General features: G+C 38.2%; 1 protein-coding gene across 3 annotated transcripts in view; it reads left to right on the top strand.

Annotated features, from left to right (window-relative positions):
* The first annotated feature begins 3,509 nt into the window (after positions 1-3,509).
* The window catches only part of FXYD6 (FXYD domain containing ion transport regulator 6), a 34,194-nt gene continuing 19,767 nt past the window's right edge, over positions 3,510-17,936 (top strand). The window contains exon 1 of one of the 3 annotated variants that reach the window (XM_053452654.1): positions 3,510-3,592. In XM_053452654.1, coding sequence (XP_053308629.1) covers positions 3,547-3,592 — 46 coding nt within the window. In that variant the 5' untranslated portion in view covers positions 3,510-3,546. Of the gene's footprint in view, positions 3,593-9,697; positions 9,887-17,936 lie in introns of those variants that run through there. The other 2 variants (XM_053452656.1, XM_053452655.1) reach the window with 2 other exon arrangements.

Here is a 17,936-nt window from a genome sequence, read left to right on the forward strand (position 1 = left end):
CAAGTAATTGCAAATCCATTGCTGTTTTCGTAAACGTAAATAATGTATTTAAGTTGCCAAGATGAAAATTAATTTATAATGGTCAATAAATATGGGAAACAAATAATTAAATATTATTCATTTTTAGAAAGAGGATTCCTTATTGTGCGTAAAATGGGTTTATTATTAAATTATTTATTTTATTTCTTTTTATTTTCTTTGATAGTGCTGTTTTTTTTGGTTATCATTATTTGCCTTTGTATTCTATCAATTTTATAAATGTCCTGTTTTGGATCAAAGCAATGGTATATTACATGCTTTATGAGGGCAGTCAAACTTTTGTGGAGCACAAGAAATTGACCCCCTGCTGATATACCAGTTGATTAGATGCAGTTATGGTAGTATCCCTAGTAATTACAAAATTGTTTGAACAGTGATTTACTTATATCTTTGGACCCCTTTATATGGGCAACAAACAAACATACAGGGAACCAGCTAGGAAAATCAAAAGGCTGTCCACATTCTTTCTCATTGGTGGCTGTACGGTTTTGTTTTAATAGAGACTGTCTATCCTTTGGTTGCATCTGCATTAATTGTTGTCCTATTATGAGTGCTGCTAATTTATGTCAAGTCACCTGGCTGTTGTGTTTTATATTGGATGTTTTTATATTGGACTTTTTGGAGTCCATTTTGTAGGAAATCAGATCACCTAGCTACACCGAATGACCAAAGTTAATACAATTTTATATTGCACATCAACAGTAGTAGGAATGTTGGACCACCTTTACCATTATCCAGGTTTGCAAGAGTCTTCAAGCCTTTGATCTGTTTAGCAAAGCTTACTAGAATATCTGCACTGTGAGAAGTCATTCTACACAATATTCACATAACAATAATGCGTGTTAATGTATTAATATTTTAAACACATGCTGGCATACATCCATTTTCTGTGTGTTTTGACTGGCTTCTTTTTCTTTTACGATTAAAAAGGTCCATCAACCGATGCTTTTCATTTTTCCTATGGATGATGTATTTGACTTAAGTATTGGAAATAACGTTTTTGTAGTAACTTGGTTATTAATTAATAATTTCCTGTCATCATTATTTTTAAGATGAACATTTGTTATCCATATTAACAATGTAATCAAAAGTACAGCTGAAATTCAAGATAGAGCCACGCACTTTGAAAACATATATGATCCATGGATGTTGCGCTCCACCGTCTGACAATACTTTCCAGATGAGTTATAATATCTCTGGCACCGAAATACCTTCGTAGTTATGTGATGTTTTGGTATTGGATGTGTACGTGGCTGTGGAAACCATTTCTCTTGCCATGCATAATACTGTAAATGCAGCTTTATCATGGTGTTCTAGTCGTGTAAAAGTCACAGTAATGTGTACACTTCAGAATCTGAAATTATGATTTATAAATTGTATAAAATACATTGTTGATCTCTAAATGTCCTAAATTAAATCAATAATTCACAGTCACATAAGCCTGCACCCTAGCCACATGCTTTATACGTTGTTAGTGATGATCATACCTGCAAACTTCCCAGGGTGGGATGCCAGAAGCTCTCCCTCTTCTGTAAAGGGTTGTAATTAGCTGTGTTTAAGAGATATGGGTAGCCATGCATAGGGTAGGGATAGCTTCAGACAGCCTTTGGTGGCATGGTCTAATGCCGCTCTCCTGTCGGAGAAAAAATAACTGACCCAGAAACCAGTGGAAGCAGGTCTTCACCTGCATACTTGAGCAGTTATGGTGATGATGTTACATATTGTGTTTGCAAGAGTCAAGGTGAACAGAAATACATAATTGGATTTATAAATAAATAAATTAAGTCTCTTAATGCAATTTAACTTGTGGCAGATATTTCTGTGTATGAGACTTATGTGTTTAGTGTTTATAAACAACATGTATGATTAGCTAAAAGTAATTAGTATGTATATAAATATATATATTATATACATATATTTATACTCACTGTATTATTATTATTATTACCTCAATGTATATATTAAGCAATACATACCTTCCAAGTGGCATTTTCTACAAGATAATCCTGTTTCTTGGGCAATTCCCACTGGCTGTCTTGCATTTACTGGCATTAGGCATCATGAGCCAGTGAAGATCCTCTGATCTACCCTAACCAACCCAAGGAACTGTAACATTAGTAGAAGTAGAAGATGTTCCTGGTAAGCCACTAAACCTGGAGTTTGCTGAACTGAACATATCACCTCCCTGATATCACTGAATTTTGAAGTGCTATCCTCAATTAATTTATCCTACTGACTGCATTTGAGTATTGTAATGCATAATTGTTTTATGACCACCTGCCTAATTTTGCGCAGATCCCCCTTTCGCTGGCACAACAGCCCTGACCCGTTGAGGCATGGACTCTACTAGACCTCTGAAGGTGTGCTGTGGTGTCTGCCACCAAGATGTTGGCAGCAGACCCTGTTGAAAGGTGGGGCCCCATGCATGCATCATGGTGCCATCCAGCCACCCACATGATGTAAGAGAAAATGTGATTCATCAGACCAGGCCACCCTCTTCCACTGCTCCATGGTCCAGTTCTTATGCTCACATACCCATTGTAGGCACTTTCGGCAGTGGACAGGGGTCAGCATGGGCAGCCTGACTGATCTGCGGCTAAGTAGCCTCATACACAACAAACTGTGATGTACTGTGTGTTCTGACACCTTTCTATCAGAACCAGCATTTCAGCAATTTGAGCTACAGTAGCTTGTCTATTAAATTTGATGATATGGGCCACCCATGACCCTGTCACCGATTCACCGCTTTTCCTTCCTTGGATCTCTTTTCATAGTTACTGACCACTGCAGACTAAGAACACCCCACAAGAGCTCCAGTTTTAGAGATGCTCTGGCACAGTTATGACAGGTGCTATGATAAAGATCGGTGTTATTCACTTCATGTGTCAGAAGTCATAATGTTAAGGCTGGTCGGTGTACTATATCTTTATAACAGGGGTTTGGGCTACATGTCATTCCTATGGGACTGTAGCTTTAAATTATCTAGCAACACAAAGGACATGGGTATATCTCAGCTGTGCTTAGTATGACAGTCTCTGGGAAAAAGTACAGCTGTTATATTTCTGTATACTGTAGCTTTATGTGATCTGCCTTGTCGAGACTAAAGTGAAGGAATGAGAACAGAGCTACAGAAGTACGTGGCATAAACACACACACACACATATATGTATGTATATATACCGGTATATAGATATATATATGTATATATATGTATATCGATAGATAGATAGATAGATAGATAGATAGATAGATAAACTGTTTTTAGGAATGTTACATGAATGTTTCTTAGTCCACCAGCATTGAATGGGTTAAAAGGGAAAAATGCAAATAAAGCACCTGTAAAGGAGGTAGATAAGGAAGAAGACAACAAAGAAGAGACAGAAAGGAAGACTGAGAGTAGTGTGTGGGGGAAGTAGCAAGAAGGGGAAGGCAACAGGATTTTCACAGTGGTCTATTTATAATCCCAAACGCTGGTGTACAGTGCTTCTCTTGTGAACACATCATTCCATGCGGACGGTCCTGCAAACCAGACCTACAGCTCGACACACACAAGGTATATCTTTATTTGCATTTTAAACTATGACACACAAATATATGAATGTATTATTAAGAATGAACACATTTTAAGAACGCATAGAACGCTACAAAACTTCTTTGCGTTTTAAGGCGCACAATGTTTCATTCGCACAGAAAGTGCGGGAATAACTAATAACTAATTTTCTTTCATGCCAAGACTCTACTGATCTGCAATTTATGAGCTCTATGGTCCAAATGGGTATAATATTGGTTCTTACAATTGGTTTTATTGTTGGCGCTATACAAATAAAAGATAATAATAATGCATCTAGCGTTAATTTCAAAGCATTATGAAGAATTTATTTTCACCTCATCTTTGTAGAAGGAACTGTTATGTGTGCAGCCTGAAGCGACAGTCAGTTCGTCAGGTTTAAGGCATGTATTAGTATGCAAAAACTAAAGCTTATGGTTGAGGTGAATTTCATATATAGTGCTACAGAATATGATGGCACACAAATAAATAATTAATTAAAAAATATTACGTTTTAGGACTAGGGTGTCATTTAATGCTACAACGTTCTTTGGTGTTCCCTGTGTCGCCTTAGGGGCTAAATGTAAGTTGTGTCCCTGTTACTTCATCATTGTCTTTAGCTTCTCTGCTCAGTTCCCGTTTGACTTTGCATGTTGTGTTAGTTTGACTCAAGGCCAAATACTCTCTGAAACCGCAGCGCAGAAACTCCCAGACCTGCCTCCCCTTTTTCATGTGGCTTTTACATTCTACTATTAATAGCATTACTGCTTGGAAATGTGAGCTACATTTTCCATGACAGGCCAGACTCTTGTAAGCATAAACAGCATGGATTTCCACCAATATTCAAAATGTTCATGTGAAGTCTACAGTGTACAGATTCAAAATGAATCCCCTAAACATTTCAGGGGTACTATTAGTAGAGCTGTATAATCCCTTGCTGTAAAAACATACAAATGGTGAAGATGCGCATCTCAAATACAATACAATAGAAGTATAGTATCCCCACCATGTGAAAGATATATATATAAGTATATACGTCTAGCCTAGAGGAAGCCCACTGCGACAGGTGAAACGAGTTGCTGACTTGTTCATGATTGCTGCTGATTTGATGCTGCCCTTTTTTTCTGCAAACTCTCATGTAAGATATTTTCTTCTATTAACTTATATACTGCTTTTATATATGCTGATTACTGGGAAGCTTTCAAGATATCTACTTGGGTTCCCTACAGAGAGCTAGAGAAAAACCACCTATATTGCACTCAAGGCTCAACATTATCATATGATAAGAATTGATGCAAATTAGAGGACATTTCCAATTCCTTTCACCTTTTTATGCATTATTTGTATGCCTTCCTTTCCTATATACTTTACATGATGCGAACACCATAATTCTATTGTATTTTACGAGAAGTGCATCTTAACCAATTTTTTTTATATGTTTGTGATTAAGGGTATCACAGTTCATGCAGCTTCACTACCACATAAGCGCTGTAAACACACCTTGTTTTTTCTCTGTTCATAATCCCTTGATGTATCTGCTGCTTTCCACAACTACTTTGCCTTAAACTGACATATGTAAAGCATTTTATTGATCTTCGAAGTGATCTTTGCACACACTGGTACTGCTGTGTGGTGGAGCTCATTCTTTTCTGCCAATTCGTCTTGGTTCCACAGGTTATGTGGGCTTGCCTACACACCTACGAGGGGCACTATATAGGCAAACAGCGCACAATACGGGAATTTGAAGGATGGAGGGTGAAGCAAGGGGGCAGGTTTTGCTCATGGGAGTTCAGTAAAATAGATTGTTGCTTAGGGCAGTACATAGGAGGGCACAATGAGTTCTTGGAGGGGTCAGGGGTTTGGGAGTAAATTGAATTAAATTAGGGTGAGAAAGACATTATAGGGATATTGACAGAGGTGAAGGAAGGAAATGAAGGTTATGAATGATAACGATGCAAAATCAGATGATGATAAAAGTGAGAGAGGTAACAGGAGAAATTAGTATATAAGGTAAAATAGACAGCTGGTTTGAAGGAACATATAGTAGAGAGGCCCACCATGCCAATGATTATAGTTAACAAGGCCATTGAAATTGAGTTATGAGGACACAAACCTTTGCATAATATATTATATAAGACAATTATTGAATCGTTTCACCCCATTTTGCATGAATGTTTCTAGCTATGGATGGAGATTTATTCTGCTGAAGAGAAGGGGACCTTTTGTTTTGGGGGAATGGCTAGAGGTATGATTTAATTTTTCATGGCCATATAGGAGCTAAATCAATGGGACTGCACTTTAACCTAAATGAGACCCAATCAATTTAAAATATTCTCTGGACTCCATTATTAAGGTACATGTGTGGAAGGTGGGGGTCTAACCTTCAAATATGCACAAACAATGTATAAGAGGGTATGCATTTAATTACTGTATTTTGTAATTAGTGACCATTATTATTTTTGCAGCCCCCATTAATATGAACGTGTATGTTGTTTAGGCCTTTTGGGATGTGCTCCCCTTTCAGTATCTTTCTTTGTCCGTCACTGTATTCGCCTTCATACTGATCGGAGGTTGTTCCATTTAGCAAGATAAGTAGACCATTGCCTTAACCACTTGCCCATCTCATCTTTGAAGTTGGCTGAGAGTTATAGGGCATAGGACAAACTGTTAAATTCGAGCCTTCTTCATATGTAGATTTCAATTTTTTCCTGGGTACTTTTTGTCACTTCTGTAGGAAACATTATGAAGTCTACGGCTTGCCTTTTTCTGATTTTTCACCCAACCCTCTTTTAGTTATGTATGTTTTGCTTAACTGATCTCAGAAACAGAGTGTTCCTTCCACGTAAACAATATTAAGATTAATAACATTATTCTTATTTATTAAAAATATACAGATTGCTATAACGTGCTTTTATAGTGCATGTCCGGGCCTGTAGTCTTTGGTCGCCATGGATAATTCTGTAGTTTGGAACAATATTATAAGGCATCTGTCACAATAATCTATATATAATGCTTCATGTCATAGCTAGATTAAACATACCCACAGTGACTGCCATGGTTGTCTGTGGTTTGCTGTGTACAGCCTTCCATTGACAGATTTTGTTTGCCTGTTTATTTAATACACATTGTATGAATCTGGCAGCCAGTTTTTGGCGTGGGCACAAAGCATAGTAGTAACAATTCTCTAATCTAAATGGTGTATTGAGAGCATTTTGCAAAAAGCTGCCTGGTAAAAATCCAAGGAAATTGTTTAGTAAAAGACAGAGCAAGGATTTTCAGAACTGGTAATTAAAGTGCTCACAGCTGACAGACAAGCCTGTAATAACATGGCAGTCCACGTACCACACTAGCTGTACATTAAAAATCACAGCTCAAATTGCACTGATCAGAGGACAAGCATACTGTGTAGAATACCGATTTTCTTGAATACATTAGGAATATGATTTCTGTCATCAAGAAAGATAGATTGAAAGACCACTGATCTCAGCTCCCTCCTGGACCTACATTGGTGAAAGTGTCTCCTGTTTGTGCTGTACATTCTCTTTTAGCTGTACATTCTCTTCTAGCTGTACATTCTCTTTGTGCTGAGCACCAGGCACGCCACCTTGGAATGTCACACAAGCGAGAGATACTACAGAGACCCCTGCACTGTAAATGGATCAATTACAAACAAGGTCTCTGATTCCATTAAGCTGCAGCCACCGGGACCGGCTGTTCTAGGCCTAGTAAATCTAGGGGACAACTTGCTGCTGAGATAAAAAAAACGGACACGCATGCATGCATTACTTTTCTAGATCTGGATTGGGCAATAAGGATCCATTTAGTTGGTGTAGATGATATCCCCCATGATGTTTAACAAGCCAAATTGTAGCTGAGCAACACAACAGATGCTGTGTTCAGCCCTACAGAATTTGATGGCGCTATATAAAAAAGTAAATAATAATAAGAAAAAAGAAAAACAGTGACCTAAGATATATATATAAAATTAACCAACACCACTGTGAAAAAGGTAATAATATATATCAAAATTCTTTACCAATCATATATACGTACACAGAAATAATGAATGAAAGAAACCTATTATAGCCAATTGAGGAAAAAGCAGCTAGTCTTGACAAATATATAATCTCCACCAGGTAGAGAAAACCTATAACGATAAGAACAAACTGAAAAAAGACAGCGCTCAAATAATTGTATAAAAAAATATACAAATCTTTAATAAATAACACATATATCAAAAAACATTAAATACACAAAATACAAAAAATAATATACTATATCTCGGCGAAGGCACAATAATGATTTTCCATCCCACAATGAGTTAAGGGATACCAGAACCCTGTGTGGGTTCTCCCTTTTTTGGTGCTAGCGTGTCCAGCCCTAGTCTACTCAGTGGTGAGTGTTCATTTTATTTTATCTTATATATTTTCTTTTTTTATTGTTTAGGTTTGTTTTATTTGATATATGTAACCATTATTTATAAATATCATTTCTGTTATCCCCCGGGAGTCATTATTGTGCCTTTGCTGAGATATAGTATATTCATACTATATTTATACCAACACTGGGATTTGAAATTATGTAAAACTAAGATAACTCTTGGCCAGGTGAAACATATAGTGTTTTCTCATGAAAGTATGGCGATGATTGCCATCATTTTTGAGGACCACTTGCTCTGGTGTTGGAAAACACTAAGAGGAATAACAATTGCACAATCATTACCTTTTCTTTGGTGTAATTGGCCAGTGTTTGCCTTGCTAGTTTTATAAAATGGCTTGAGGATAGTTTCATATTCTGGCATCACAGATTTCAAGGTTCTAATTTAATGCATGGACTTGAGATAGAAAACATTAGACGATGCATTACGGTATCCTGTCCTTTATGCTGAAGAAATGCAATTCTCATAATGCTCATCTGGTCATAGACACAAAAAATGTAAGAATTTATATGCTAGTGCCAATGTATAGATCAAATCCACAGCAGTGACCTGGACTGTCCTGTGGAGAGAAAATTCAAGGTAAGAGGTGGGCAGAAAGGCAATTCCTTAACCTGGGATTTAATTTTCTAATTAAAATTTCATCCCTTGTCATGGTGATTAAACCAGCTTGAATACAGAAATATTCTCTTGCCATGACCTGCTTCCAAAGGGATAAATGTAACAGAGCTATGGTGAAAAGCGCAGCACACTTCCACCAGTCAGTATCTAGTGAAAGGTCTGGGTATGGATAAATAAAAGGTACTAAAACCATTCACACTTTTGTTTTCTTCTGTATTCAGAAGACCACTTTTACCAGCAAACATCTGACTCCCTCTTACTAGAAAATTAGAAAGTGAGGGAAGATAAAAACTATTTGGGCCATCTAGTTTGCCCATCTAGTTAGCTTTATTTCTGTCGGGCACAGTGACACCCTCACCCCAGGGTAGGAAAGAGGGGGGAGGGGCTTGGTTTTATTGTAATGGTGCTGTTTTATAAAGAAGAAGGGGGAAAAAAAACTGGCCAGTCTGAGTTTCTATGCGAGCCTATGAGTGCCTTATATCTTATCACATGACATTTGTTCTGGGCAAAAAATACAAATAAATATTTTTTACTGGGATATTCAGTATTCAACAAAAATGTTAAATTTAGTGAAGTACGGTAGTTAAAACCTTTTTCAGCCATAGATTTTAGTTTACCAAGCATCCCATGCAATTATTGTTTCAACCTAAAAAATTCCTGTGTGAACTGTTGCTATATAGCTGTCAGCCCACAGAGAACAACAAGTATCTGTAGCAAGAGAAAATCTAATGAGATAATGAGAGACGGTATTGAAAACTACATTTTTGTTGCAGAAAGACATGGCACAAATAATGACAAAAAACTTATCGGCGTGCGTAATAACCCCTCAGGATACTACAGTAAAGAGGCAATTGTCAAAGTAAAGGATATGATCAAGCACTATACGTAAAATAAGACTATATAAAAATTGGCGGTTAGAAAAAGACAAACTGAGGAGCAGTAGATTGTATCATTCTTTGATGCTTAAATTTTAATTGTAAAAATATATTCTGCATAACCAGACCCTTACTAGCTTGCAAGAAGAGACACACAGACAGAAACACACCCTCCCAGTAATGGTCCACAAGGAAGAGCCGCCTCCCTTCCTGGATGTGAGAACAAGCACCAGAGCTGTCTGTCTCCATCCTTATCAGCGCAGGCACTCGCATACATACAGACACACACATACATACTGCTCTTCCAGCGACACAAAGAACACCCCACCTGCAGGCAAAGCAATCAGGATAAAGCACTACAAAAAAAAGGTAAAATTACACAAAACAAAGGATGGAAATCTGAGCGTAGGGTTTGGAAATGGTTGGTAAGTAAGCTGCCTCTGTTAGAGGGAATTATATATAAAACAATAGCATCAAGTTTTCACAATATGGTAACAGTGAGCAGGCAGGTTGCGACGATAGGATTGGGCGTAGCAGGTTGGTAAGGTTTTTAAAACTAATCGAAGGAAACCCTTTAATAAATATATTTGGGCATAGCATGTAAATTCTTTGTATGTGTTTTTGAAAATCGGTGCCTGTGATGTCACCTTTGCGATGAAAGATGCAATATTTCATCAAAGAAAAACCAGTGTGTTTTGTGTGGCTAGACATGCCCTGTTGTATTTGTGAACTTAAATACAACAGAAAAATGTATCACTATATTCCATCCATAGATTATTCTGTTGTTTAGGTTTTAGTAATGCCTTTACTCCGGTGTGTCTCCGTCGCCCCGTTCACACAGGTGCATCATGCTTGATGTTACAGAGATTTAGCAGATTAAAGGAATTCTGCTGTAATCTTTGGATCTGCGGTTGTTTGTGGCTAAGTAAGGGTGTGTTATTGTGACCCGCCCAGCTCCTTTTATTCTAATCCCAGAAATATCTCCTAGGAGATGTTTTCTTTGTGCTTCTATTTGTTAGTGATCATTGTTAGAGCAACAGGGAAAAATGAATGAGTTGGAACAATTTGACTAGCATATGAGTATGCATAATATTGCATAATATTGCAGAGTAAATATTAACCCCCTCTATACCTGTTAGAAAAAGCAACAGTTAACCGTGTTTTGTGTTATTTCTTAATTACTATCAGCTATTAGGACAGGATTGGGTCACATGCAGACTTTTCTATGTTATTTCAACAGCAACTCCAATGACTCACAGCCAGCTGGGGGCTGCATGCCTTTTAGCCTAGTTTTTTTTATAAGGTGGATATTCATTTTTAATGTAAACATGTATATAGGTATATGATGTATAACATTCATACAAATTTGACAGCACGTCTCTTGATGTGACATCACTGTAGCAATATGAAATACAATTAATTGCTTCATTACATTTATTTATTTATGTAGCACCAGCAGATTCCGTAATGCTGTAATACAAATATTTAACAAAGACAATATACAACGTGCAAAAACTTAAAAACACATTAAGACATACAGAAAAAGACTGTAAGGTTACAATCTATTCATTAATCAAATTGTACGGATACATGTAGGAGAAAACACAAGAAGTTAATTGGTGCTACAAATTATATTAGTAATGCTTTGTAAGAAATGGTAATGGTGTGCTATAATGTTTACTCACAAAAAACAAGCTTAAAGCAATGCATGTGTATACAGGACTAGATAAAACTAGGTGGACAAGGCACCAAAATTATACTGCCAATGGTTTCCTGGGGTATTTTAAGTTGATCATCTGTCCCAAATAGGTTTTTCAACAAATAATTTATATTAAAATACTCTGTACACTAAAGCTAAAAATTAAAATAAATTAGAAGAAGCTGCACCGCCAGAGTTTGAGTGCAACTTCTCAACCGTGGTCTCCTTATCATATATCACATGGCATGAGATGTGTCCGGCTGAACACAAATGGGTCAAATGGGTCCCAACACTTACCTTACCCAGTACCCCCAAGTTTTACAAGTCTTCAAGCCATCAAAGTAACTTTTCTCTGTCATTTATTACCTCATACTCTGAATATTTTATAGCCACATCTACTTCCTCACCCTGTGTCATGTTGATGATAATCAAGTTTCATAGTTGTAAATCATAATTCAAATTACTACTACACATATTTATCTTTTGCACCACTGCAAAACTTAAGTAGCAATGGCTACATAGAAGCATTCAGCCCGTTGAGTCTGCCCATTTTTTTTTATGAACCACTTCTGCTGGGAGGCTGTTTCACATATCTACCAGCAACACTGAAAATTGAGCTATTTAGGATCATCACATCAGATATTTATGTCTAATTCTACAACATCAGAAAACACAGATTGTTGTGCCATTTGGTCCTACCTCAACACACTTCCAAATGGAATGAAGTATCTGTGCTTCATTCTCTCACCTCAAAAACTCTCAGGGTTTTTGTCTTATGTGAAGGACAGCGCATTGGCTGTGCCATAATGTGATTTCTGTTCTTTAGGCTGAGACCTTCATCTGGAGTTGGAGTTCTCCCTGTTCTATCGTTGTTTTTAAAAGAGACTCTGTTCCAAATTGTGATGTTTCTTGGATTTTTTGTCGCACAGATAAGATGGAGTCACTGCTAATGCTAAAACAGAGAGTTGGTTCTCAGTTTAATATAAGGGGTGATGGAAGGGGGCACAGATGGAATACAGGACACTACTATAGTGCAAATAAAGATAGAGATGTGTTTAATGTGTTCATTAATATGTTCAGGGTATTTATAATTCATTATTATTTATGTATGAATGTGTGGATCCGAAGAGAAGAGCATTACTTCTACCAAATTTCCTTTTGTCCCATTAGTGAATTTATATTGATGATAACTTTAATTTAGGTACCACTGTCTGGCATTCCTGATGGTGGATGTGGTATTTAAAAAACGTGGAGAAATACAAGGCCATAAAGGGGTTATTTTTTTCTCATTTAAAAATGTATTAGTCATGTGATTGCTCATAATTAACACATGCTAACTCTAGTGTGTCTCTTGGCACAGCTTGGAAGAGTTTTTCCTTTTACTCTGTCCCATGAGACAAGCTTATTTCCTTGCTTTCTTGCGAACAGATGCCACCATCTTTATGTTTCTCTGTTTCTAGCATCTTATCTCTTCATCCTCTGTCTTTGAGTAACAGCTGTGAAGCAGTCACTTGGGGTGGATCTCAGGCATATAGAAAGAAACTTTGTAAAATTATAAAAGGCCATTTTAAATCCACACAAGTTTAAATTTAATATCTATAATTAACCAATAATATATAATACTGTTCTCCCTTGCAAAGGCACAGTAGACACAAAACTCGATCCAGTAACATGTCCTAATAGAACGCCATCTAAAAATACCCCATTTCAGAATGATTTACGCTATTTAGACTCTATTCTATTTTTGTAATCTCTTTATTAAGAGGAAAACATAATAAAGTAATATTACAATGTCTGTATGAAGTGCAAGCACAGCGATACATATGTGTATACGTTAACAAAATTGACTTAGACTACACAAAACATGACGCCGCTATGTCATATCCAAGACTCACACTATTCTGTGTGTATCACATCAGTCTCTGGGGTCTAGACTCTATAGTACAGTTAAAGTTTCTCTACCAGGATGTACATTCTCACATATCTTGCCATTTTTTAGTGGGATAAGAAAGAGTTAACTTAAGACAGATGATGATGGCAGGCATTTCATGTTTGTTTTGTCTGTGTGGACTGCCTTCTGCTGTTGCTATGGTAACCTCTCCTCCCTTGGTTGCCATAGAGACAGGATGTGCAAGGACCGCATCTCACACATATAAGGAGACAGGCTATGATGCCGATAAGGAATCGAGTTTTCATTAAATTACATATTTTAGTAAGAGCATTCCATTGTTTCTTGTTTTTTGAGAAAACCTACAAATAAAAACCTCTTTTTTTCTCATTGCCCCAAGTGAATTAATCTCTAACACCCAAAATCTCTTGTTTTGAATGTTAGAAAGGAAACTGAGAAGATAGTGATTCTTTTATTATATCGAAGATGAATCCCGATGGAAAAACAAACATTTTTATTTGGACATTAAATAGAGTGCTGTGTACAGTAGTGTAGTTTAGCAGTGATGTTTTCATTTAATTTTGTTACAATAAACGTCCTTTATCTGTAGACCAGCAGGCTGCCATTGCTGTCTGTCGTGATATTTTAGATGACTTTCCCTGCTAAAACACCACATTGATCTAACTGTTCATGACAAAGCTAAATAGGCACTGTTTGTTCAATAAAACCCTTTCCTCTATAGACTTTCATTAGTCAGTGTGTTAGTGTCTAGGTGATTAAGTCCGAGCCATTCTATTGTTTACTGCATGGCAGTATGAGAAGAGGTAAAGATATTTGTCTAGCAACCTGGGCTAGAACACATACAAACAACTAATATGCAGGTGTCTGAAACTTTATAGAATCTTAAAAGTAGACGTTTTTTTTAAAAAAAAAAAGAAAGAAAGAAAACAAAACAATACATTTTGAAAGTTTGTTTGAATGTGATGTTGGCAGCAATAGCAGATGTTTCACTTTAAAGACTATTCTTAGATTTTTTAGTATTATTATTTTGCAGTCAGACCAATCACAACCCTACCATTTTCAATATGGCAAACTGTTTTAGAATTAACAAAGATATAATTGCTAGCTAACACATTGCATAGTGTATGTTTGTCAACTATTAAAGGTGATTGAACTGTTAAAATATTGCAGGGTATAATTATGCTAATAATAAGCTGTAATATTAAAAACTAACCGATAAGAAAAAAAAAAGTAATTTGGCTCAATGCTTTAACTCACTTCATGTACTGAGACCAATAGACTTATCTTAATCCTTTGCTGATTAAATAACATTGCAGGGCAGGATTTACCAAATAGCAGACTTATAAAACCTTGTCGTGTTTGGCTGTTGGAACAGTTGTCTAGATAAGAATTGACACTTCAGTGGCGCTAGCGATATTTTTGCATCTGTGAAAGAGATAGAGAAGTACCTGACATATATTGCGTTGTTAAGGTTCAATTGTTGAATTATAGGACATTTGAGGCATTACTAGTGGGGAACTCATGGATCTGTACTGGGACGGCAAAAAGTATCAGACAATACAAAGGTCTGTAACAAGGTATACCATCAGAAAAAGTCTTGAGATCAATTAGTTAAGTAAATGAGGAAAATGGTTGAGAGTGTGACATGTGAAAATCCAAAAGTCAAGATACAGTATTAGGTGTACTGTGCTATCAGCAACAACAAAATGAACTTGGGAGCATTTATTTCTAAGAAGTTAAACCTCACTGTGTACAGTTCTGGAGAGAGTTCTGGGTAAGGGCTAGTAGACCAGCATCACCACCAGCTTCCTGAATACTTAACCTCAAGAACAGAGGACCAGTTTGCCTCTCAGATGTAGCCAGGGCCATCTTTAATACAGGGAAAAAGGGGCAGCTGCCCTGGGTCTAGTCATTCCTGGAGGCCCTAAGCAAGGGGTCGAGCCCAGGGGTTCCCTGCTTCCTCATGAATCACGCCAGCTATCGATGCTGAGTGTCAGGATATGATGTCATATCCTGCCTCTCAGCACTGAAGCCGTGCGCACAGCGATGGATGACAGAAACAGAGAAAAGTGGGAAAAGCAGAACTTCCTTACGTTACATCTAAGCCTCTATCGTTCAAGTTTTAGACCATTACATCTTGTTCTTACATTGCTCCTGCCTTCACAGGGATTGGGTTTGGAGCTTAAAAGCAGAAGATAGTCCAAAACAATGTCAGGAACAGTCCAATAGGTCAGGGGCAAGCGGTGATCAGTCTCGGTGCCGGCTTGTAATGCTCAGCAGTGAAGCAGCGCGCACCGCGGCAGAGCAGGGAGACTCTTGCCGCAGGACTGCTGGAAGGTAAGTGAAGTACAAAGGGGGGGGGTAGGGTAGATAATAGGGAGGGAGGGGGGTAGATAATGAGAAGGTAGGGAGAGGAAGAGTGCATAATGAGCGGTGGCGTCGGCGGGGGGGGGCGGCATTTCAAACTTCGCCCCAGGCGGCACTATGTCTTGGGCCGGCCCTGCATATCATTAAGATTTGGCATCATAATTATTTAGAAAACCTATTCTGAAGCTCGTTTCATTGGATTTTTCTCTTATTTATTTTTGTTTTGATGGTTTTACATTTTGTTACAATTGACAAGTTATAAGAAATACCTCCAAACCATTCCAGTTATGCATTCCATATTTTGCACTTTGTTACGGTGGCATATTTTGGCATAGGCTAATATCCATGGATAGTGGTGGCTGTCTCAGTGTGCAGCTCTAAATGCTCATTTATTATCTGACTGGACTAGTTCTTCAATTTCCTACAGACAGTATTCACAAATAGGTTACATATACACCGACAGAAGCGTGCCTGGTGTCACTGATGCCTGAGTGCAATTTCTTTAACGCCCCCAGGTGGGTGTGGTAATATTGCCAACTCCTCCTCTTAACAAACATAACTCCTGTAACCACACCAATTTTCTACTCCACCTCTTTGGGCTCCCCAATTTTACCATGTAACATGTCACTTCCCACAGTGCCAGCTTTGCCCCCAAACAGTCCATCAGACCCATCTCTGTCCCAAAGAGCTTGTCAGTACCATTTTGGGCTTAAACCGCTCATTAGTGATATATGTGCCCCACAAACAGCATTACACTAAATGCGTTAGTAACATTGGGCACATTATATGTGCTGGACCACTGGTGCATGCTGCCTAGTTTTTACAACAAGTTTTCACAACAAGTTGCTATAGATAAACATGTGTCCAATAATTGTACATTATTAAGGGTCAGTTTAAATATATAGAAGGGCCAGCTAGAAGAAACTATGAAAGGTTGGCCCATCAGAATGCACCATTAAGAATATGAACATTGATTCATCAACAAATTCATTTTTTATAGTGTTAACAAAACAAACAGAAAACTACAAAAGTGTGATCAAGTGAAAAATGCACATTAGTATTTATTGACCCACATAGCAAAGGCCAGACCTGGCACCCAGATTGCACTCACAGGACCTGCCCCAGCACCCAGGTTGCACTTACAGGACTTGCCCCAGGACCCAGGTTGCACTCACAGGACTTGCCTCAACACCCAGATTTGATCAACGGGACTTGCTCAGCACCCAGATCTCATTCATAGGACTTTTTGCAGCACCCAGATTGCATCCACAGGATTCTTCCAGTACTCAAGTTGCATCCAAACCACTTGCTCAGCACCCAGGTTGCATGCAAAACACTACCCCAGCACTCAGACTGCACTCAGAGGACTTGCCCTAGCACCCTCCCTTTTGCTCACTACCTCGCCCCTCCCCTTCTAATTAATTTACCTTGCTGTGTCTTGTGGTGGTGGGAGTGCAAGGCCTCTATGTGCAAATTCACTACTGTGCTCCGGGATATAACGTCATATTCCAGTTCTCTGCATGAAGCGCCAGCATCGTGACCGACCACCACCGCAGTCAGGGCATCACCAAGGTGAGTGGTGGCAGGCAGCGGAGGAGAGGGGCACCGAGCGGTGGCTGAAAGCTTTTGAATGAGCGACCGCTCGGCGTCCCTCTCTCTCCTCCGCTTCCTGCCGTACACCCCGTGCACCCGCCTCTGGGCTGCCCTGTATAGAGTTTACTGTAGGTTGCTATTTATTAATTTCTGCATTCAAGACCTGTCTGCCAGCTGTCAAATCTGGACGTGGAAGGCAGTAAATCTCACTTATTTGCAGTCATGTGAAAAAGAAAATACTCCCTCTTTGAATTCTATTGTTTTACATGTCAGAACATTATAACAATCATCTGTTCCTAAGCAGGTCTAATAATTAGGAAAATACAACCTCAGATGAACCACAACACTTGACATATTACACTGTGTTATGACTTATTCAAAAAAAATAAATCCAAAATGGAGAAGCCATGTGTGAAGAACCAAGTACACCTTATAAATCAATAGGTTGTGGAATGACCTTTAGCAGCAATACTTTGAAGTAATTGTTTTCTGTATGACTTTACCAGTCTCTCATATTGTTGTGGATGCATTTTTTACACTCTTCTTTACAACCTTGCTTCAGTTCATTGAGGTTTGCAGGCATTTGTTTATACACAGCTCTCTTGAGGTCCCACCACAGCATTTCAATTGGGTTGACGTCTGAACTTTGACTGGGCCATTGCAATACCTTCATCCTTTCACTCTTCAGCCATTCTGTTGTAGATTTGCTGGTGTGCTTGAGATCATTGTCCTGTTGCATGACCCAATTTCGTCCAAAGCTTTAGCTATCCGACAGATGACCTCACATTTTGACTCAATCAATTGTAAGGTTCCCCGTGTAAAAAATGGGGTATATTTGGGAAAAGGGCGGC

This window comes from Spea bombifrons, chromosome 12, assembly GCF_027358695.1.
Source record: "Spea bombifrons isolate aSpeBom1 chromosome 12, aSpeBom1.2.pri, whole genome shotgun sequence".
Taxonomy (NCBI): domain Eukaryota; kingdom Metazoa; phylum Chordata; class Amphibia; order Anura; family Pelobatidae; genus Spea; species Spea bombifrons.